The sequence below is a fragment of the Dipodomys ordii genome, unplaced genomic scaffold, assembly GCF_000151885.1.
Source record: "Dipodomys ordii isolate 6190 unplaced genomic scaffold, Dord_2.0 Scaffold5, whole genome shotgun sequence".
In the NCBI taxonomy this organism is placed as follows: domain Eukaryota; kingdom Metazoa; phylum Chordata; class Mammalia; order Rodentia; family Heteromyidae; genus Dipodomys; species Dipodomys ordii.
Window position 1 is genome coordinate 19,798,801 of NW_012267221.1, and position 22,536 is coordinate 19,821,336.

The 22,536-nt window shown below is 37.5% G+C and overlaps 1 protein-coding gene across 1 annotated transcript in view; it reads right to left on the reverse strand.

Annotated features, from left to right (window-relative positions):
• The window catches only part of Abcb11 (ATP-binding cassette, sub-family B (MDR/TAP), member 11), a 91,576-nt gene that overhangs the window by 11,848 nt on the left and 57,192 nt on the right, over positions 1-22,536 (reverse strand). Inside the window, exons 17-23 of the mRNA XM_013027336.1 lie at positions 19,306-19,470; positions 13,963-14,067; positions 13,711-13,872; positions 11,902-12,105; positions 9,087-9,328; positions 6,994-7,150; positions 4,472-4,669 (exon numbers count right to left, since the gene is read on the reverse strand). Coding sequence (XP_012882790.1) covers positions 4,472-4,669; positions 6,994-7,150; positions 9,087-9,328; positions 11,902-12,105; positions 13,711-13,872; positions 13,963-14,067; positions 19,306-19,470 — 1,233 coding nt within the window. The remainder of the gene's footprint in view (positions 1-4,471; positions 4,670-6,993; positions 7,151-9,086; positions 9,329-11,901; positions 12,106-13,710; positions 13,873-13,962; positions 14,068-19,305; positions 19,471-22,536) is intronic.

Below are 22,536 nucleotides of genomic sequence, written 5' to 3' on the forward strand. Positions count from 1 at the left end.
CTAGGCATCTACCCTGAACAACAGGAACCAATATACAAGGACACGAGCACCTCCATGTTTATTGCAGCACTGTTCACAATAGCTAGGATATGGAAACAACCCAGATGCCCCACCACAGATGAATGGATTCCAAAAATTGTGGTATCTATACACAATGGAATATTATGCAGCCATTAGAAATGACAAAATAATGTCATTTGCAGGGAAATGGATGGAGCTAGAAGGAATCATGCTGAGCAAGGTAAGCCAAGAGCAAAGAGACAAACGGTACATGGTCTCCCTGATAAGTGGATGCTAAATCCAAAATGTTAGGTGATGTGACCAAATTAACAGGACTTAAACAAAGAACTCCCACTCATCTGGTTGAACCACTACTAAATATCCCCATGTTGCTGATCACATGTATGGTGTATATGTGTACACTATTATATGTTATAGACTGTGATAGACAATTTGCTCCAGGAAAGTTAGAATGAACTTGTGACTTTAAATGAGCATCATTATTCCACAATACTGTGAAATTTGGGAAATTATGTAATCACTTAATCACAATTTAAAAAAAAGAACCTCGGGGAAGGTAGGAAGGGAAGGGATTGTAGGGGGAAAACAATGGAGGGGGTAACAATGCTCAATAGGAATGTACTCATTACCTTGCTCATGTAACTGTAACCCTCTGTATAGTATCTTTACAATAAAAAATTAAAAAATAAATATGCAGAAAGAATAGAAAAAAATATAAACCATACAAATCTAAAATAGCCATACTTGTCCAAATATTGTAATGCTTTTTTGTCTCATTCTTGAAAACCTCTTATTTTTACATGATTATAATTTTATACAAGGATAGTTTATATTCTTTATAATATTAAAAGAAGTTTACTTTGTGTCCATTACCATCCCTTTTTTTGTTGTTGGTTGTATGGCTTGAACTCAGGATCTGGGTGTTATCCCTGAGCTTCTTTGTGGTCAAAGCTAGTGCTCTACTACTTGAGCCACAGCACCACTTCCAGATTTTGAGTGGTTAATTGGAGATAAGAGTCTCAAGGGGAATTTTCTGCCCTGGCTGGCTTCAAACTGCAATACTCAAATCTCAGCCTCCTGAGTCATTTAGGATGACAAGCATGAGCCACCAAGGCTTGGCTACCATTGTTTTTCATAAGGACATTATAGATCATTAGAAACAGTGTTTCCTAATGTACCTATTTTTCATTTGTTGGCCATGGGTATTTAATTTGTAGCTAAAATATTATTCTGTGTTGAATATTTTGTTAAACCAGGTTTCCAGAAATAGAATTGCTAAATCAAAATGCTGATACATGTTTCAGGTTGATAGCTAAGTGTTAGAATAACTGCTTCCAGCAATACTTGAGATAGTCAGTTTCTCTTAGTGCTGGGGGTTTCGGTGCTTGCTAACTTGATGTATTAGTTGGACAATTAACTCCTTGATAACAATAGCTGTTTCTGTTTGTTCATGACACTGTCTACTTACTCAATGATAATTTGTTGTTTTTAAATTTAATTGAATATGAGAGGCCTCCCTGCTCCCTAATGTAGTAAACCATTTATAATTAAAAAAAAAAAAGAATGCTGTGCTCATCACAGAGCTCCACCTAAATGTTGAAATCATCAAATACCTGCATTTGGTATCCTCCTTAAAAGGAAAGAGGATTTTAAAAGATTGATAAAAAGATAAGATCTTGCCCCACTTAAAAATATCTGCAAGTATGTTTTATAATGATATAATAGACTATATTGTGCCTATAAAATGCAAAAAACTGGGCTGGGAAGGTGGCTCAGTGGTAGAGTGCTTGCTTCGCAGGCATAAGGTCCTGGGTTCAATTCCTCAGCACCACATAAGCAGAAAAAGCCAGAAGTGGCGCTGTGGCTCAAGTGGTAGAGTGCTAGCCTTGAGCTGAAGAGCTGAGGGACAGTGCCCAGGCCCAGAGTTCAGGCCCACGACCAACAACAACAAAAAAAAAGTGCAAGAAACCATAATAATTTATGTCCTAGCTTGACCAGAACATTCACTTTGCACATTCAGAGAAATACCACTAATGTTGGAGAGTTCAAACAGGATGGGTTCAAACTGCTGCATCTCTTGTAGCTCTTGATCTAGCTAGGTGACAGGCATGACAAAACTGATACTGAACTTTTCCTTATGGAGATCAGATTTCCAGTGTGATATGATTTCTAGGTTCACCAACCACCAAATGTTTTCAAACTGAAATCTTATACCTAAAAACAATAATAGAAGTACCTACAAATTGCTGATGCTCAACATTTGTTTAATTTTCCTAATTGTGTAGTTTCTATCAGTATCTGCTTATTTCCTTGGTTTGCTCTATGCAAGGAAATATTTTACTCTCTCAAAATTTTCTTAGCATTTCTTATCATAACATTATTTATCTTCATTGCAATGAAGACTACACTATTTATAAAAATCAGAGATCCGACTTTCTAAATATTGGTGTTAAGTGAACAAGTTAAGAACAAAATAAAACATATACACTCATATCACAAACAACATTTCTTAGAAAACTACTTGCGGATATACTCCAAGAAAAGGAGAGCAAAAACAAAGAAAGAGCAAAAACAAAGATAAACAATATTTACATAAAAAGCTGTTGACAAATTTTTAACTTCTAGAATTAACCTTAAGTGAAAGCAGGAAATAAACATTATAACAAGAATGTGGTTTTTATTCTTTTTGTTTGCCAGTTGTGGTACTTGAACTAAGGGCCTGCTGTCCCTGAGCAGTTTCACTCACAAAGTGGCAGCACTCCTGTTTTTTATTCTTACTAATATAAACTTAAACTTAGGGATTGAAAGGTAAAGGGACAAAGTACAAGTGAAAAATTAAAATAAAATTGATAAGATTCTCACTTTAGGCAGCAATAGTTCAAGAGATATTATCTATAGGTGGCAAAAATCAACAGAAGTGTATTAGTTTAAATTACAAAAAAGCAACAAAAATTACAGATAAAGTGATTAAAAATAATGTTAAGGCCAGGTACCCATAGTTCACAACTATAATTCTAGGTACTCAGGAGACTGAGATCTGAGGATTATAAGTCTATGCCAGCCTGGGCAGGAAAGTCTGTGAGACTCTTATCTCCAACAAACTACCAAAAATAAACCAGAAGTGGAGCTGTGGCTCAAGTGGTAGAGCACTCCCCTTGAGTATAAAAGCTCTAGGATAGCATCCAGGCTCTGAGTTTAAGCCTCAGGACCAGAAAAAAAAGAAAAGAGTTAAGTATATTCGGAGAGAGTAGGTAAAAAGAAGAGGAATGCAATGGTAAATTAACTTTTCCTTTTTTTTATTTTAAGGTATTGGGAGTTGAGCTCAGGCCTCTCACTATGCAAGTGTTTTACTACTGAGTCATCCCTCTAGACAAACTTTTCTTTTCTGCTGGGCACTAGTGGCTCATGCCTGTAATCACAGCTACTCAGGAGGCTGAGGTCTAAGGATCACAGTTGGAAGCCATCCCAAACAGGAAAAGTCTGTAAGACTCTTATTGCCAATAAACTACCAAAAGCCAGAAGTAGAGCTGTGGGCTCAAATGGTAGAGTGTAAGCCTTGAGCAAAAGAACCTCAGAGACAGCACCCAGGCCCTGAATTCAATCTCCAGTACCAGCACACACACACACACACACACACACACACACACACACACACACACACACACACAAACTTTTACTATTTGAAAAGCAAGTCCATGAGAGTTTAAATGTCTTAAACCATTAAGACAGCAGAGCAGAACAAACATTATTTAGACACACAGAATTAATCATTGAGATATATAAAAACATTACATGGATTTAAAAAAAACAGTTGCTTTGAAGCAAGGAAATATGGAGAAGAGTTATTTTTCCTTTTTAACTAAAACTATATCCCTGCTATTTTATTTTGTAGTCCTCAGCATAGACTGCCTAATAAAGAAAGAAAAGAAAAAGGAGAAAGAAATCCTGTAAAAAGTAAACAACAAAGCAATTCACTAGTTTTTTTTTTTTAAGAAGATAAAGCCAAAAACTTTATCCATTGGAGTTCCTTCAGCTTTTTGAGTTGGGATTGTGTCTAATAGTTCCTGCTCAGGCCCCTTGCTTGCTTATATGTCATTTGTCCCTTGTCAGCCCCCACTTTTTCCATTCCCAGCCATTAGTTTCCTGATTAGTCTGCACTTTCTGCTCCATTTACAGGAAAGTAAACGCTTCTGTCAAACACGCTCATCTCCAGCTTTGCAGTAGGCCCAATTTGCTTTGCCTAACTGGTCAGCAGGCCATCTGGAACTGGGAAGAATATGATGCTAGAAATTGTGAGGTAGAATCAGGTCAACCAGCAAATAGCATACAGTGGAAAATATCCCTGGGGTAGATGTCCAAGGTGAGCACTTTAGGTCTGTAGTCTTAGAGGCTACTTTCAGAGAGATTTTCTGCAGAAATGAAAATTCCTGAAAACATTTGCATTGCTTACCACCTTCCCTTGATCAGGATCATAGAAACGTTCCAACAGCTGAATACTGGTGCTTTTGCCACATCCACTGCTTCCAACAAATGCCAGTGTCTGCCCAGGGTTCACAGACACTGAGAGGCCATTGAGAACTTGCATATCAGGTCTCGAAGGGTATGTAAATTTACAGTCAACAAAGTCAATCTTCCCTTGGAAGTTGTCCTGTGGATGGGGGAATTGAAATTAGATAGAATCTAGAATATTGAAAATGTACTTCAATCCACACCATGATGCCAAAGTGTTGAGAAAGTGACTCTGAAATGATGTGTGTGGTGGATGTGGTGGTTTATACTTGAAATCCCAGCACTTGGGAGCCCCGGCAGGAAGACTGTGAGTTCTAGGTTCACCTGGGTTACATAGTAAGACCCTGTCTTAAGAGAGAGCAGAACAAAACACCCAAAATGAAGAAACAGCTTTCTGTTCTCTACTCTGGTAGGTATAGCATAAAGGAAGATGATCATTAAAAGACATTTGTTTATTCTTATTCTAACGTCAGGGGATTGATCTCTTTATAATCCATGCCTTTACACTTAGACAGTAGAGCATATCTAAAAGTCAGGGCAAAGCACCACAGAAGCCAATAACTATATGAACACTTAAAACTCTCTTCCCCCATAGACTAAACTAATATTAGACTTGAAAGGATGTATAGAGAAAGTAACTTGAGATATATTCTACAAAGGTGAATACTTTGGTGTGTTTAAAACTATCTGAATTATGAACTCTAGATATGAATAGACATGTAAGAGGTTCCATGGAGACATTATTTTCATTGAGCTGGAGGAAAAACAGGTCATGTGACCATGACTTTAGAATTTAGTTTTGCTTTAGTAGTCTTTTTGTTTGTTTTGCTCTCTTAATCACATGAAGATTTTCAAAACCAGGGAGAGAAGATTAAAATCACCTCTCAGGATAATTAAGAGAAAAATATATTATGTTGAAGTTAAATTAATTTAATGAGCATCAAAGTGAACTAAAAGTTGAGCCTAGATGAATATGAATCAAGTTGGACTAAGTGCTTAGCTCAAGTGTTAGAGCACTAGTCTAACAAGCTTAAGGCCTTGGGTTTAATCCCCAGTACTGAACATAAAAAGAAGAGGGTGGGGGGAGGAAGGAAGAGAGGTGGGGAGGGAGGGACAAAAGGGAAGGGAAGAGAAAAAGAGGAGAGAAAAAGAGAGGAGGGGAGGGGAAGGAAGAAGAGGAGAAGAGGAAGGGAGGGGAGGGGAAACAGGGAAGGGCAGGGAAGAAGTGGAGAAGGGAGAAGAGGGGAAGGGGAGGGGAAAGAGAGGGAAGGAAGCAGGCATATGAATAAATTCAGCATTGTTAGATTGGAAGAACATGTCTTTCTACATTCCATACTAAAATATCAATAGAAAACATGATGGAAAGGTAAGTCTTCAAAGATATCTGATTTCATTTATTCTGAAGCTAAGAAATTGCATTCATTTGTAATGTAGTTTAGATGTATTTTGTCACACAAGGATTCATGTATTGGATCTTGGTTCCCAGGGGATAATGCTTCAAGGGGAGGTAGAACATTTAAGAGGTGGGGCCTAGGCCAGGCACTGGTACCTCATGCCTGTAATCCTAGCTATTCAAGAGGCTGAGATCTGAGAGTTGAGGTTCAAAGCTATCCTTGGAGGAAAAGTTCCCATGTGATTTTTTTTATCTCCAATTAATCTCCAGAAAGCCAGAAGCAGCCCTATGGCTCAAAGTGGTAGAGTGCTAACCTTGAGTGAAAAACCTCAAGGACAGCATCCAAGCCCTGAGTTCAAGCCCCACAGCCAACCAAAAAAAAAAAAAAAAAGAAGAAGAAAAGAGGTGAGGCCTACTACAAGGTGACTGCATCATCAGAGGCTCTTCCCTGGCAAGGAATTAATGTGTTTCTTAAGTGACCTGGTCAGTTCTTGGAAGTGGCTGATTGTAACAAAGGAAACTGGCCCATCTCATACTCTATTTCCTGTACAATCACCTTAAATCACCTTCTCTGGAGTGCTCTTGCTGTGGTATCACCCACAGTGACTTGATACAGCCCACCCGGCCTTCAACAGAGGCTGAGATAAAGAAGCTGCCTCTAAAACTTTGTACTAAATGATGCTTTCTTCTCTCTCTCTTTCAGAGATGAGGATGGCTCAAGTGGTAGAGTACTTGAGTTCATGTCCTAGTACTACCCCAAAAGCGAGGACCTACCTCTAGGCTGGGTTCTGGGATAAATGTAAAGAAGACACAAGTATATTGTCACATTAATGGAAATGAATGGATGTAATTGCATTTTTGTCTTACTCAAGTGCCAATTTAATGAATGATTTTAATGACAATTACTTCATTCTGAATAAATGTATAAATCTACTGTCTATTCTTTCTAACTACATCTGAATGAAACCATCCTGAAGGTATTTAGAGGCTAAGTGGTCTAGTCTGGCCATCCCCAATACTTTTTTGTATATACAGACACATCAAAACAACTCTCCTGGCCCAACACTTACCCACTTTTCACCCATGCCACTGTACACACTAATTGGGGGTGTTCGGTCCAGCAGTTGAAAAAGGCGTGCAGCTGCTATTTTCGCTTTGGCATAACTTGGGGTATAAGAGATGGCTCTTCCAACTGCATTTGCACTCATTATAACTGAAGAGATCACCCTGCAATCAGACAGATACCCAGGTAGGAAGGAATAAGTGGGGTTAGTACAATGGCCTTGGCAAGAGTTTGGGGGTCTTACACTTGTTCTACTAGGAAGGGACTGACTAATAGTAACTCACTTCAGATCTATGGGTATGTGCAACGTAGCAGGTTTCAAATTGTGTGTTATGTGAAAAAGGTGAGCGATGGAAGGTGCAAACCCCTCGGACTCAGACCTCCAAACCTGATCCCACCATGATACCCTCCCATTAAAAATTTGGTATATAAAAGAATACTTCTGGAAATAGTTTTTTAAGGAGAGAGATATGAAAGATTACCAGATTGGACTGATTTTCTTATAATTCTTGTTTTTTGTTTGCTTGTTTGTTTGTTTTATTCTTATACCAGAGCTTGAACTCGGGGCCTTTTTCTCTTACACAGCTATCTTACTCAACTTGGTATTCTACCACACCTCCCTGATTTTCTCACAACTATAATATTATTTTAGTTAATGATAGGTATGAAAAAAGTGATGATGTTCAACATAAAGATCAAGCCTATGCCAAACAGGTGTATGATTCATGCTTCAAATGGTATGAGAAATATACAGTAGTTTGAACACATATTTATTTCAGTTTCTATTGTATTCAGCATGCATTTAATGAATGAATAAGTGAATTATAAGTGTAGTAAGATTTAACTTAGCTGCTGTACAGCCTATGATGTGTGGGCAGCCTTCAGGATTGTCTATCTGTACCACCATTCACAGAGGGCTTCCCTGTGGTGAGGATGGAAGGCAGAGGTTAAACATTTGTATGTCTTACTGCTCAGGTCATAAGCAGAAATTCTAAGTCCAGAGTTGCAAATCAAGATATTACCAGGAGTCCCATGACAAACTGAAGGGATTGAAACCATTTGTAATACAATGAGAAATGATGGGAAATGAATTTCTACGTTTTAAAGCCAGGGCAGAAATTAGGAGTAGTCTCTCTGTTTTTTCATGTTGCCAATCACTCATTTACAACTTCATATAAATTGTCAGAAGCAAGTCAACAATTGGTAGTTTATGAACTGGCATAGTAGATTTAAATATGCAATAATTTAGAAAAGAGATTTTTCCTTGAAGTGTTTGTTGTAGGGCAGTAAAAATGTGTTGGAGAAAGATAGCAAGTGAAATCGCAGAACTCATGACTAGAGAAAAAATACCAATTAGGGTCAGATTCCCTAATGACTCAAAGCCTTCTGGGATAGTATCTCCCTAACCAAGCCACTATTACCACAAGTATATGTGGGCAACCAGTCCCCTGACACTGTTCCCTTAGACAGTCACTTCTGGACATGTAAGAAAAGCAGAATCTGGCTACAAGAAAGAAACCTAATGCTTCTGTACAGGCCACACTATCTATACAGAGAGACCACAAATCCTGTTTTCTTTGCCAGCAAGGAACAGAGGTCAAATAAGATAATCTTATGAATCACTTTATTCAAGGTCTCTGGAATTCCCAGTATAAAAGTATAGCGGATTACTTGTAAAAAAAATCATCACAGAAATTCATCCTATCATCCATTCCTCTGTAATATGACTGTGTTTATTGCTCTTCCTCTGATCAATGTGGGAACTACATCTCTTGTTTATAATTGTGCTTGATTATATGACTTTCTTTATCCAAAGAGACATTGGAAAATATGACAGCTATGTAGACAGCTTTTGCATACTAGAGGTTGGTTGCACCTGAAACTCTGAAACATTTTGAAGAAAACAAATCCAATGTGTGGACAGAGTATGTTCAGAAGCCTGACTGAGACAGCCCAGGCCAGAACCACCTGATAACCCGAATCTTGAGAATACTAAGTCCCAGCTATTTTAACATACTGAGTTTGTTCGATAGGAGGAAACAAAGCCAAATGATAGGACCAGGAACTCTTCTCCATATAACCTTAGTAGAATATCCTCACCTAAACACGTAGCTGAAATGGAGACCCTCATGGGGGATTAAGTAGCCCCCATATCTGTAGGAAGCTGCATTGGCAATAAATACTATGCCTTGAGAAAAGGCAAAGCACATTCCATAGATATTTGCTTTTCGAATGGATATCTTGAATGACTTCTCCAGCTCAGTCTCAAATGCTTCAATAAATTTCTTCTCCATTCCAATCCCAGCAACTGTACGGATATTATTGAAAGTTTCACTGGTAATCTGGAAAAATGACAGTTTCAGGAATAAAAGAGCAGAAACAACTCCTGTCTCAATATTTCAACTACTTCTTGGGTTAGATCTGATATAAATGGCAGAATATGGTACAAACTAGAGAAGGGGGACATAATCTTAGAACACAGGGAAGCTATAAGAGAACAAGCTGAATGGGCCAGGAAACAACATGGAAATTAATTCAAACTCAACTTAGTTCCAACCTGGCTTTGGTTCCTGTACTTATGAGTGTAAAAGAAGTTTCCATTTATCCTTGGAAACTCTTAAATTTCTTTGACAATGTATGTGAAACATTTAAAGTGGTAGATAGAGATAAAAAGTGGTAGACAAAACATGTGAATCATTATGGCAATTCTTGTTCTCATAGTGCCTCAGAACCTCTGTATGTAATTAACCATTATATATGTATATATATGTGTGTATATACATATATACTTGTTATTGTAGAGGTGATATTCAGAGGGGTTACAGTTACACGAATCAGGTAATAAGTACAATTCTTTTTGAGCCATGTCTCCCCTTTCTTCGCTTTCTCCCAGTTTTTTCCTCCTGTCCCCACCCACAAGCGGTACAGTTAGTTTCCACATAGTGTCTAGTGAGTACCACTGTTGTATTTGTTCATCTTTTACCCCACCTTTTCTCTGCCCCCTTACCCTCCTAAAGACAAACAAACAAGATAAAAGGGAAAAACCAAAACAAAAAACAGCAACTAACAAAAAGTCTCTTAGTTCCTTTTCTTGGAGTTAATTTTCTAAAACATTATTTTATGTGATCATATGAACATATCTATTGAGCCTTTGTGATCTGCTCCTATGTTTATCCTTCTTCTCTGTCCTCAATGTGTGAATACCTAGAGACCTATATAATATGAGTGTGTAGTTTTTAAACATTCAGTGAGCTCACTTGTAGACTTATAATGCCTCAGACTCTTGCTCAAATGTTTCTTCCCATAAAGCTGTGACTTCTCACTCAAATGCTTCTTCTTCCCATAATGCCCTGGGTGCTTGTTCAAGCAATGAAAAGAATAAGGGTGGAGTAGGCAGGAGCCATCAAGAAATCAGTGCAAGGCCCAGGGGAAGAGATAGAGAAGGAGCTCTGTAATATAAAAAAACTGCCCTCGAAGAGGAGTCTATTGGACTCCTCTTTGGAGCCCCTCTCCAGTTAGTGAGTCTTGCTACTTTCTTTCTTTCACTTTCAAATAAACCAAATAAATACAATGGTGGGCTCTGGTGTTCTTGCCTGTAATCCTAAATTACTCAGGAGGCTGAGCTCTGAGGATTGCAATTTGAAGCCAGCCTGGGCAGGAAGGTGTGTGAGACTAGTATCTCCAATTAAACCACAGAAAAAGCTGGAAGTGGCACTGTGGCTCAAGAGATAGAGTGCTAGCCTTGAGCAAAAGGAGCACAGGGCCAGTGCCCAGGCCCAGAGTTCAAGCCTCAGGACCAGCAAAAAGAAAAACAAATAAAATAGAATTTTAAAATATCTTCTGAGACAAAAGATCTTCTAATGAGATAAACATAATGATAAAAGGATAATATGAAAGATAATTTGATAAAATTTTATTTAACTTAAAATGAAATATAAAGCTTATCTTTTATTCAAAGTTAACCTTCTAGTTAAATGTGTTTTAATCTATAAGGTAAATAATTCTGAATTAAAGGAGGTACATAGTGGACTGCTTTCTGTCATTGGTGTACAAAATGCTGCAGCTTCTGTCTACTTAGGAAGTGACATTCTTACTCTCAAGAGAGACAAAACTTAGATTACAGTGAGCTTATTAAGAGTGATTGTGTGAATGTATGTTTGTTTTTTTCCCCTTTGCCTGTTGTGGGCCTTGAATTCTAGTCTGTGCGCTGTCCCTAAGCTCCATTTTGCTCAAGACTAGTACTCTACCATTGGAGCTACAGCATTGCTTCCAACTTTTTCTGTGATTAATTGGAGATAAAAGTCTCACAGACTTTCCTGCCCCAGCTGGCTTCAAACCATGATTCTTATATATTGGCCTCCTGAGCAGCTAGGATTATAGCAAGAGCTACAAGGGCCAGGCTCGCTTGTGATTTTATTTACCTGAAAAATGTTCATGACACTATCCCCTCCCTTACGTCCAATGACCAAGTATCAATTGGCATAGATTTAAGATGTATAGCTAAAACTTAAGTTGCATTTGAAATTCAAAATATAGTTTATGATTCTAATTGGAAAAAATATTAAAGTGTGAAAATTAAAAGCATATGCCATTGCAGAGGAGCCATAGTCTCTGTGTAGATGGCATAACTCAGGACAAGCATGAAGCTGAAAAGCCCAATAGGCAGAAAACTGAACTATCCATCCTGCAAGCAGTATATAGCAAATTGGGGTGTGGACAGAGTATCTATCTGCGAAGTCAAACATAAGCATCTGTCTTCACCACTATTTCTCCTTACCAGCTCAAACTCATACATCAAAGCTATTCTGCCATAGTCAGTGGGTTAACAACTTCCGTAAGTCTCTTTTCACTCCCCATTTTTAGAAATTTCCTGTCAATTACTCAGCCATAAGCAGAAAATTGGGTCAAAGGTTACCTGTCCTGCCTTTTCCAGAGCCTGCTTGTCTTGAGAGGCAAAATTGGTCAACATTCTGGTCTGTAGGGCTCCCGATAGAGTCAAGAAAGGAAAAAAACACACTATGACCAGGCTGAGCTTCCAGCTAAACAAGAAGGCAATGATCATAGCCACAGTGATGTTAGTGAAGGAACTGACCAACGTTCCAATCTGAGAGCCGGCAGCCTGTGAACCAAAACAGTCAAACCATTTTACACACGTTTGGTCTCTTGACCAAATGCAATTATGTGAAGTTGCTATTTGCTGTAGAACACATCAAAAACAGTACTACAAGTGAAGTTGAAAGCAAAGGAGTACCTATATTCTAAAAAAATTAGGAAGATCTTAAACAAGTTAACGATACATCTCAAAGTCTTAGAAAAGTTTTTTTATAACAAAATTTGGCAAAAGGAAGAAAAGAAAAGAAATAAGTGAAAAAGTTGAAAAGCATAATACAAAGGATGGATAAAATAGAGTTAGTTCTTGAAAAGCTACCTTGGGTAGCTAGGCTGAGAGAGAGAGAAATGAGGAAAAAAGAGACAAATAAATTAGATATGAAATATAAAGTATTACAAGTGATTCTACAGATATTCAAAAGATCATCAGGAACTATTTTGTAAAACTATATGCTAACAAAAAGTAAAGTCTGGAGTAAATGGAAAAACATTTTGAAACATATTACTTACCAAAATTGAACCAAAAGGATATGAAAAACTTGAATAGGCCAGTTACATGTAGTGAGATTAAATCAATAATTAAAAAACTACTGACAAGGGAAAATATGGAATCTGATGCCTTCACTGCTGAATTTTATCAAACTGAATTTTTAATGAATTAGCACCAATGTGTCTGAAACTACTCCATAAAATTGAAAAGAGAGGTATTCTTCCAAACATATTCTATAGGCCATCATACTCTGTTAACAAAACCTGACAAATTCACCAAAACACAAAAAGTAAGTTATAAACCAATACTAGCTAAATGCTATCAAATGAATTTCAGCAAAAAGATCAAAAAGATCAAAAATCATTATCAAGTTGGTCTCACTTTAGGAATTCAAGGATGGTTCAATATATGCAAATATATAATCATAATCATAATATATCATATAGTGGAATGAAGGATAAAAGTCAAATGATGATTACAGTGGACACAGAAGAAAAATCTAATAAAAATTTGACATCCCTTCATGATTACACCCCTCAATAAATTAGGTATGGAGGGATCACACTTAAGTATAATAAAGCCTGCAGTGTGCTTTAACTGTATAGCATTAGAAATGGTAGGAAGTATGGATCTGGGTATTCAAACCCCACTTGCTCCCATTCCAAAGGAAATAGTTAATTATCAGAGCATGCTAGAATCAATCTGAACATCTGTCCCAACTAATACTCTTTTCCTCCTTCCTCCTATGGTCTATGAAGTGTCTCCCTAAAATTTATGTTGAACCCTAATACCCAATATGATAATATTAAGAGGCAAGGATTATTGTAAGGTAATTAGGTTTTAAAGATGGTACTTTTAAGTACATTTAATGCTATTATAAACAAAGGTGAAGGGAGCACCCTTGCCCCTTCTACCTTTCTGCTACAGAAAGACTGATCAACAGGATGCCCCAAATTAAGTTAGAACAAATTCTCTCAAGACACTGAATCTAGTATGCACATTGATCTTAGGCTCCCCAAACTACAGAAGTTAAGAAATTAATAGCTATTATTTAGAAATGACCCAGTTTAAGTAAGACATTTTGTTACTGAATTCCAAATGGACTAAGACAGTCCCATAGCTTACCCCTTGAACCTGGGTAGCATCTGAAGCAAGTCTTGTTGTCAGTGATCCTGGATTGTTTCTAAGGTCATCGAACCAGCCAATGTCTTGCCCTAACATTGCCCTGAAACCACAGGTACGTAGCCTTTTTGTGAGGAGCTCTCCAGATTTAGCAAAAGTGTACCCCTAAAACATTTTTTAAGAAAGTCTTCAGTAATATTTCAAGATAAAAAAGCAAAATAGCCAAATTACTTAATGAAAAATAGGATTCCTTACCTGCAAAAATTGGGTGAAAATAGATACACAGCCCAGGACAACAAAAAATAGGCACATATCATTAATCTGTGACTTTTGTTCTTCTTTATCAGGAAGTGAAAAAATCTTTGGAAGACAGTAAGCAAAGAAAACTCTTTATTACTATCAACAATATCACAGTAAATTCAAATATGTTGAAGTGAAATTTCTCTTAATTGTCATTATACGTTTGTCTCAACCATAGAACATGCACTAAAAGCAAACCTTGGTGTACACTATGGACTTCGGGTGGCTGTGATGTACTGATATAGGTTCATCAACTACAGCCAATGTACCACCCAAGTAAGGGATGAAGATAATGGAGAAGGGCAGAGGATATACAGGAAATCTCTACACTTTCTTCTTAATTTTACTGTAAACCTAAAATTATCTTTTACAAGTTATCTCTAAAATGGTTTCTTTTTAAACATACCAATAATTAAACTAAAGCTAGCTATGAACACTATGGTGATATATGTTAATTCTCTGTAGGACAGAATGCCTGGTGAATGGAAATCAATGACAATAATTACAAAATTTTTGTGCTGTTTCCTTGCCTTCTTTAAGCAACTATGTTGACTTTTCCCTGACATATATGAGAAAAAAAGAAAAGAAAAAGATGTTACATAATACAAACCCATTATGAAGTAAGACAGAAAAAGGAGGAAGGGAAGGAAGAAGGAAACACCTGAGAATATGAGAGAGGGAGGGAAGGTGCGAGGGAGGGGGGGAAGGAAGGAAGGAAGGAGAAAAAGAATACTTGAGAATATACCTGAGAATTTTAGTATGGGGAAATGCTCAGGTATTCTTTTAATCTTTATCTTGCTCAAGATACATGGGGGGGGGGGGTAGGGAAGGGAGAGAGAGAGAGAGAGACTTTAAAATCCAATTTGCTATCAAGAGATCACTAGAATTGGCTTAAGAAAAAAAAATTACATCTATCTGGAACTGAAGCTATTACCTCTAAATCACAATAAAATGAAAACATTTTTCTCCAAAACCTATTGAGTTTGTAAGTGGACTTTTCTAATTCTATAATGATTAGAAAATGATACTCATATATATGATGAATTTACTAACATTAACTTATGTAACTAATTGAGACTACAGCTCTTGTGATAAGAAAACACATATCAATGACATTGTCCATCCATAGAAAGAGATTTGGGGTTCAAAAGAAAAACCTTGTTCATATGTTTTTTATTGTAAAAATACTGTACAGAGGGGTTACAGTTACATGAGTAAGGTAATGAGTACATTTCCTATCAAGCATTGTTGCCTCCTCCTTTGTTTTTCTCCTACCATCCCTTCCTTTCCAACCTCCCCAACTACTCGCCCCCCTCCAGGAGTAAAAGTGATTTTCAACATAGTGTCTTGTATATCTCATTGTTACAATGTGTCAAACTCTATCCCTATTTAAGCATTTTGTTTATTCCCTTCCCCTCTCCAAATAGAAAAGCATATGTACATGATGAAACCTTCTTAATTCAAATCATATGAAGAAAATGTAAGAATTCTGGAAATCCATGTGTTAGAGAATTACTTAGTGTCCTGAAAGTAATTTGAGTAATAGAGCTATGCCAATAAAGTTACTCAAAAACATTTATTCTCTCTCTCTCTCTGTATTGTCTACTGTATATCAAATACATCTTCTAGAAACAATGTGTATTACTTCAATAATAAATGACAAAGCAAAACTATTCTGTTCCAATGACCACAATTTGCAAAGCTGAGAGAAGAGTTCTAAGTTAACAAGGTTTTACTCTTTCTAGCAGGGAGTGTCTAGGCCTTTATAGTATTTCACATAAGTGTGAATGGGCTCAGAGTCACACTGTAACCTACAAGTTTACAGAGGAATTAACAAGAATTTAGGGTAGTAAAGAAAAAAAATACATCTGAAACTGAGGTTGTTGCCTCTAAATCACAAGAACCCCTCAAAAAAAAGAGCTATGGAAATGTTAACAAATAGATGAATTTAAAGTGGTTATAAAAATCACTAGCTAAATACCCTGAAATGCCAAAATGTGGTTCTATGATTGCCATTTTTCCCAAAGGTTATCATTATAACGAGGAATATAGAATTCAGATTAGCCTATTTAACTTTTATTCTGTACATGGAAAACTAAAGCTACAAACACTAAGTCATTTGCACAAGTCATCATAGAGATTGTTCTTGGATGAGGACATGCCTATTTTCTAGCTTCCTGGGCTTTTTCCTGGGTATGTTCTTTTGGATTATGGTGTCATCTATCATCTCAGTGTTAATGAAAGAATATTTGGCTAATGTTAAAACAGAATCATTTGGTTCAAGATTGGGTCTGTAATATATCCAAAGACTTTTTCTTAAGTCTGTTCTACAAGTTCTTGGTACATTCTTTTTTCCACAGGTAACCCAAAGATCCAAGATTCCCTCTTCTTGAACTGGTACAGTCCAAGCACATGTCTTTTTTAATGTTCTGCAATGGTTAAGTTTATTTCAGGGGAAATGGAACATTCATTAAATTTTGCTACATCCCAAAGGTGTCAAATGTGTAGCTTCATCTGCCTTAGTTCAATTTAGGTTTCCCTAAATTTGGATTCTCAAAGCAACCCATGAGATAGGATTCCTGCCCTGTATTACTGACAAAGAAACTAAAGTCCCCCTCAGGATGAGTCACGTGCCCAAATGCACACAGTGCAGAATAGAGACCTCCAACAAATCCATGGCTGGCTCCTCCCAGGTCTATGCTTTTCTCCAGCATGCTACATCCAAATTGAAGTTATTGGGGCACTTGGAACATTTTTCAAGCCAACTTCCAAGGGAAAGTAAAAATAGATAAATCCTGCCTTAAATGTAGATTGAGGCTTTTGTTAGCAACCTTTTTAAGGCTCTTCTTTTTAAAGCTCAATCATTTGCAAGGCTCATGTCTCACAGTGCATTCTTTTTTTGGGGGGGGTGCTCTAGGACTGGATGCTGTCCTTCAGCAATTCTCAAGGCTAGTACTCTATCTACCACGTGACCACAGCGCCACTTCTGGCTTTTTTCTGTTTATGTGGTGCTGAGGAATTGAACCCAGGGCCTTATGCATGTGAAGCAAGCACTCTACCACTGAGCCAACTTCCAAGGCCTTACAGTGTGTTTTTAAAATAGCACACAAGAATATTGTGCCTTGTAGGTGTGTTGGAATGAGATCAGAGCAATTAAAATCATATTCATGATTATACTCTGTGAAAGTATCATGAGCTTACAACTAAATAGGTGACTGTGATGCGGAGAGGCAAATAGAAACAAGTGCCATCAGAAAGATATTGGTTCATCCATTCTACTAGCAAATATAACTCTGTGAGAACACAGCCAACTTTGAATTTTATCAGCTACATGCAGCCATTCTGGTCCTGCAGCCAGTAAGGAAAACTTCAACTACTTAGTCAAAATCCGCACTTGGATTTCTGGTACTTCTCAGAAGAGCCATAGAGAATATGCTGTCCAATAATAGCCAAAAAGGCACTCCAAGAGAGCAAAGTTACATGTGAACTATCATTTCCTCTCTTAGTATTGCAAAGCTGGGAGAAATCTTAGCCAGCATCTTTGCTAACCCTTCATTTTATAACTTAGGAAACTGGGACTGAGAGAAGTGGGATGATGTGCCCCTCGGGGCATGGTTTTAGTCCATAGGAGCAGTTGTAGAGAAAGGCTCTCCTGATAGAGAATTCAGGACTCTGCCCACATCGGACTGGGTGGAGGTGATTAAATATATTCTTTATTCTACTTTTATAAGAAAGAAAAAAGCAAAGAAGAGCACAAAGCAAAGGCGCCAAGATGCTGGATTTCTTTTTAAGCAGGCGTTTGGGATTTAGGCTTCAGTCTTTTCTGAATCAGCCCCTTATTCCTTGCACTTGCTGTGTTCCATTGTTGTCAGTGAGATAAACTTCCAGAACTTCTCCCTGCTGAGCTGTCTGGGATGGCTAGATTAGCTGGGAAGGCAGTTTTGGAGGGCAGGAAAAGTCCTATCTTCATTATGTCCCCAACACATTCCAACACCAGCAATAGTGCCAGAAAATAATATTAATTGATGAACGTTTGTTGAATAATGAGTGGGATATTCTGTTTAATATCTATCCTCCTCTCAAACTGGAGACACCTTTGGCCGGACTTTCCCAGGTTCCTACTATCCTGGCTAAAGGGAACGATCAATAAATGTTTGTGAGTGAAGAAAAATACAATTGACTTGACTTGTTACTAGGTTATTCTGGTTTTTTCAGTACAACTCATACCATTGGGGACATTTCATATGGTCACTACTATCAAAAGATGAGAGAGAGGAGGGAACTGAAATGTGCGCTTTCCTCATGTACTAAGTTCTGGAGCTTTTCCAGAGTGCTGAAAAAAGCTGATAATGATCTTTAGGTTCTAGGTTTCCTTCCTTGGTGATGTGACACAGTGTGTGTGTGTGTGTGTGTGTGTGTGTGTGTCTATGTGTCTGTGTGTCTGTGTGTCTGTGTCTGTGCATGTCTGTGTGTGTCTGTGTGTGCATATGTGTATGTATCTGTGTGTTTCTATTTGAACTAAGGACATATGACAACATACCAGTAACTAATTCTTTAATTGATCAGCAACTGGCTCTACATTCACACTGGCTTGTTGTTATAAGCCCTCTGAGGCTTGCTTTGCTCCTTTATAAAGTAGGAATAATCAGAATCTGTCTCTAGTTATTATTAGAAAATATAAGTGAACTATAAGCACAAAGTGATTAGACAATGACTAATAAATGTTTGTAGTTATTACAGAAATAAAGTGAAATAGAGAATATAAAAATTCCTAGGAAGTGAAAAACTAAAGTAAACATCCTTTATCCCTCCCTTGGTTTACTACTTTCTTAACTTTTCTGACTTCCTCCCTGCAATCAATAGATGAGCAGAAAATTGCGCACAGCATACCAACACCTGCCAATGTAAGTCAAACTCTATCTCAGCTGTTCAGTGAGATTAAAAAACTGACCCAGAATCCTCTTGGGCTATTCAATGACCCTTGTTAGAATTCTGATTTGATTTTGTTGGGACCTTGCCCCAACATATACAGGCAAACTGTCTTCTTCCAAGCTTTCAACCTGCAGTGATAGCAACATGTTTTATAGAGTTTTCTGCCAGTCCTAACAACAGCATTCAGTTTCACACTTACCTTCTGTGTTATGGAAACTCGAAGAGCTTTAAAGATGAAGAAAAAGCTAATAAGTAATGAGCCAAGTATGTTAAAAAACAAAGATCTGACCTATCAAATACGATAATGCTACTGATACAAACCCAGAAGTCACAAAGAAAATAAAGCCAATTGAGTTGCTTGCTTACCCCAAGAATCTGGCTGAATACTAAGGTATAGAGGGGTGTAACTGCCCCATTAACAGCTGCACTGAGAGCCCCTACCAGCATGTAGGGCCATTCTGGAGCATTGGCTTTCAGAATCTTTCTGAATGAAACAGGGTCAATATCATCTTCCACAAACACGTCCTTGTCCTTGAGAGGAAAGAGGGTAAAACTGATCAATGTACCTCCTAGATGTACACATCATCATCTCACAAATGCTGTTTATTGTACAAGTCATCCTTCATTTAGCACTTATAAATTTAAGATTCACAATTTGGAAGTGGCACTGTGGCTCAAGCGGTAGGGCACTTGCCTTAAGCTGAAGAACGCAGGAATAGCGTCCAAGCCCAGAGTTCAAGCCCCACAACTGACAAAAAAAATAAAATAAAATAAAATAATAAAAGAGTCATAATTTGATTGGTTAAGTTTATGTGCATGTATCTGTTTGTGTGTCCTTATTTGATTGGTTATGTTTATGTGCATGTATCTGTTTGTGTGTCCTTATTTGATTGGTTATGTTTATGTGCATGTATCTGTTTGTGTATCCTTATTTGATTGGTTATGTTTATGTGCATGTATCTGTTTGTGTGTCCTTATTTGATTGGTTATATTTATGTGCATGTATATGTTTGTGTGTCCTCACAGCAGAACTTGCACCTTTACTGTAGTCATAGAAAGTTGCCTGAAGGTTCCTTTAAAAGAGAAGCTGTTAACAATACCACAGCAGAGTGGCAGTGGCTCTTGTTCATCTTTGCACCCCCAGCACAATGCTGAGCATAGGGTAGGTTGCCATTCATATTTACTGGATGGAAGAATGAAAGAACTTTTCACATTCATGGTGCATGCATACAATAAACATGTATATATTTTTGCTATGTAAATAGCTCAATGCTAGGCACTTGATTCCCCTAGTTTCCTTGCTTGAATCTCCTGTGTAGATAAGAAGAAAACAGAACTTCCTTTTTGAATCTTGTACCTTGCTTTCTATACTTTGTTTCTGAATTCCAACCAAGAATGGTTTCCTGACTTGGTGATAACTTTCTGATCTGTTAATGAAGAATTATATGTATAATGAAGGAGCTAAGATTTTCCAAATAAACATATTAATATGTTAGTAGCAATGTTCATTTTCTTACCTTTGTCTTACCTCATAATCAGTACCTAAATTCTTTAAGTTGGTTGTGAAGCTATATATGTCTGATATTAGATTCTAACATCATGATACATATATTCCATCTTTTTTGTTTTTTACTTTCACAGAAAAAGATACCTAAATGTTAGAGACTGAAACCTTTAGAGGCTTCCTCTAATGCTAAATGTAATCTTGGCAGTATTATATATAAGCTCTCACGCAATTTATGGGAGCTAAGGGTAAAGCTTGGAGAGTGAGAAGAAGGATGTTATCTGTCACACTAGATAACTTTGAATCTGGGGGTGAGTAACCTCACTTAAAATTTGGGAACATAGACATAAAACCATCCCATCTAAATTTTCGGTCAATACTTCAAGAGACCACAAGGTGGAGATAACTGCTTTATGCAAGCAGACCATTAGCAACGTAAGATAGTACATCCCCAATCTACAGAAGGTAAGGTAAGATAAGGTAAGACCTGCTCCATTAAGATGAGAAAAAAAAAGGATTTTATTATTATTTGCACTCACAGAATTTAGTAAATATTGAAGTACTTTAAAATGCTAAAATTGAGCAACACTAATTCATGCAAAATACTCCTTGAGATTCAAAATCCCATTAGTCAATTTTTTTTTTTGGTCCAGTCATGGGGCCTGAACTCTGGGCCTGGGCACTGTCCCTCAGATCTTCAGCTCAAGGCTAGTGCTCTACCACTTGAGCCACAGCGCCACTTCTGGCTTTTTTACTTTTTGCTTATGTGGTGCTAAGAATAGAACACAAGGCCTCAGGCATGCAAGGCAAGCGCTCTATCACTGAGCCACCTTCCCAGACCCTCCATTAGCCAAATTTTATTAACTCCAATTCATTGTTTTATTTTTTATTCCTTAAATTTATAGGACTCCACTATAGTTATTGCACAAACAAGTAGTATAAATACAATCCCTTCTCCTCTTAGAACTTTAGCAAAATCACATCAGCTTCCTTACATGACTTTTCTTCCTTTTTCTCCCTCTTAACTACAGAGTATAAGGTGACATGGTTTAAAAATACACTGGATATGCTGGGAGCCAATGCCTAATGTCTGCAATCCTAGTTACCCAAGAGGCTAATATTTTGAGGATTGAAGTTCTAATCCAACTCAGGCAGCACTGTCCTCAAGACTTTTCTCCAAACTAGGAAAAGCTGACCTGGAGTTCATGGCTCAAGTGCAAAAGCACCAGTCAAGAAAGCAAGCTGAGCAAGCATCCTGAGTTGAACCTGGTACCAGAAATAACAGTAAATAACATTGAGGGACATTTAGTTGTTTGTTCCTAATTTATAATGCCAATGAGAATATAATATAGAATAGTTTTGAATTTCTCTAACTCCTGTAGGCAATGGAGATTTCCCTTCCTTTGTTGATTCCCCTCTCCCACAGCTTTTCTTACATCAAAAGAACTGAGGGGAGTCTGATGTCCAGGGCTCTGGACACTTGGATGGTGTCCTATGACTGACTGAGTGAGGCAATCTACCAGCTTAATCAATGACAGCAAAGAGCTAGCCCTTCCTTCCTTCCTTCCTTCCTTCCTTCCTTCCTTCCTTCCTTCCTTCCTTCTTTCCTTTCTTCTTTCTTTCTCTCTCTTTCTTTCTTCTTTTTTCTTTCTTTCTTTCTTTCTTTTTCTTGTCTCTCTGCTTCTCTTACTATCAAACATTTACCCAGAAGCTAGAAAAATAGAAAGGTTGATTATGATTGGTACTGTTAAGTTTAAATCTCAACATACTGTTTGGTCCTTTCTCACTTGAAGTACTATTAAACTTTTTGCATCTTCTCATTATTTGGGGTAACATGATGGGCATAAGCAAAGTAGTTGCTTTCAGAACTAGAAAAGTTTTTGAGTGTGTGAAAACTTAACATTCACATGCCTATGAAATATATTTTCTCTCACTGTGCTTCATCCTGCATCTCTTAAATAAATTCCCCTGTCCCACACTATTTAGATACTGGGACTTCTGTTCATTAATAAACTAAAACAAAGAGGCTTAATAATCCATCTCTAATAGACAGGAGGTCATAAATAGTGTCATATGTTCTCTCACATTTCTCC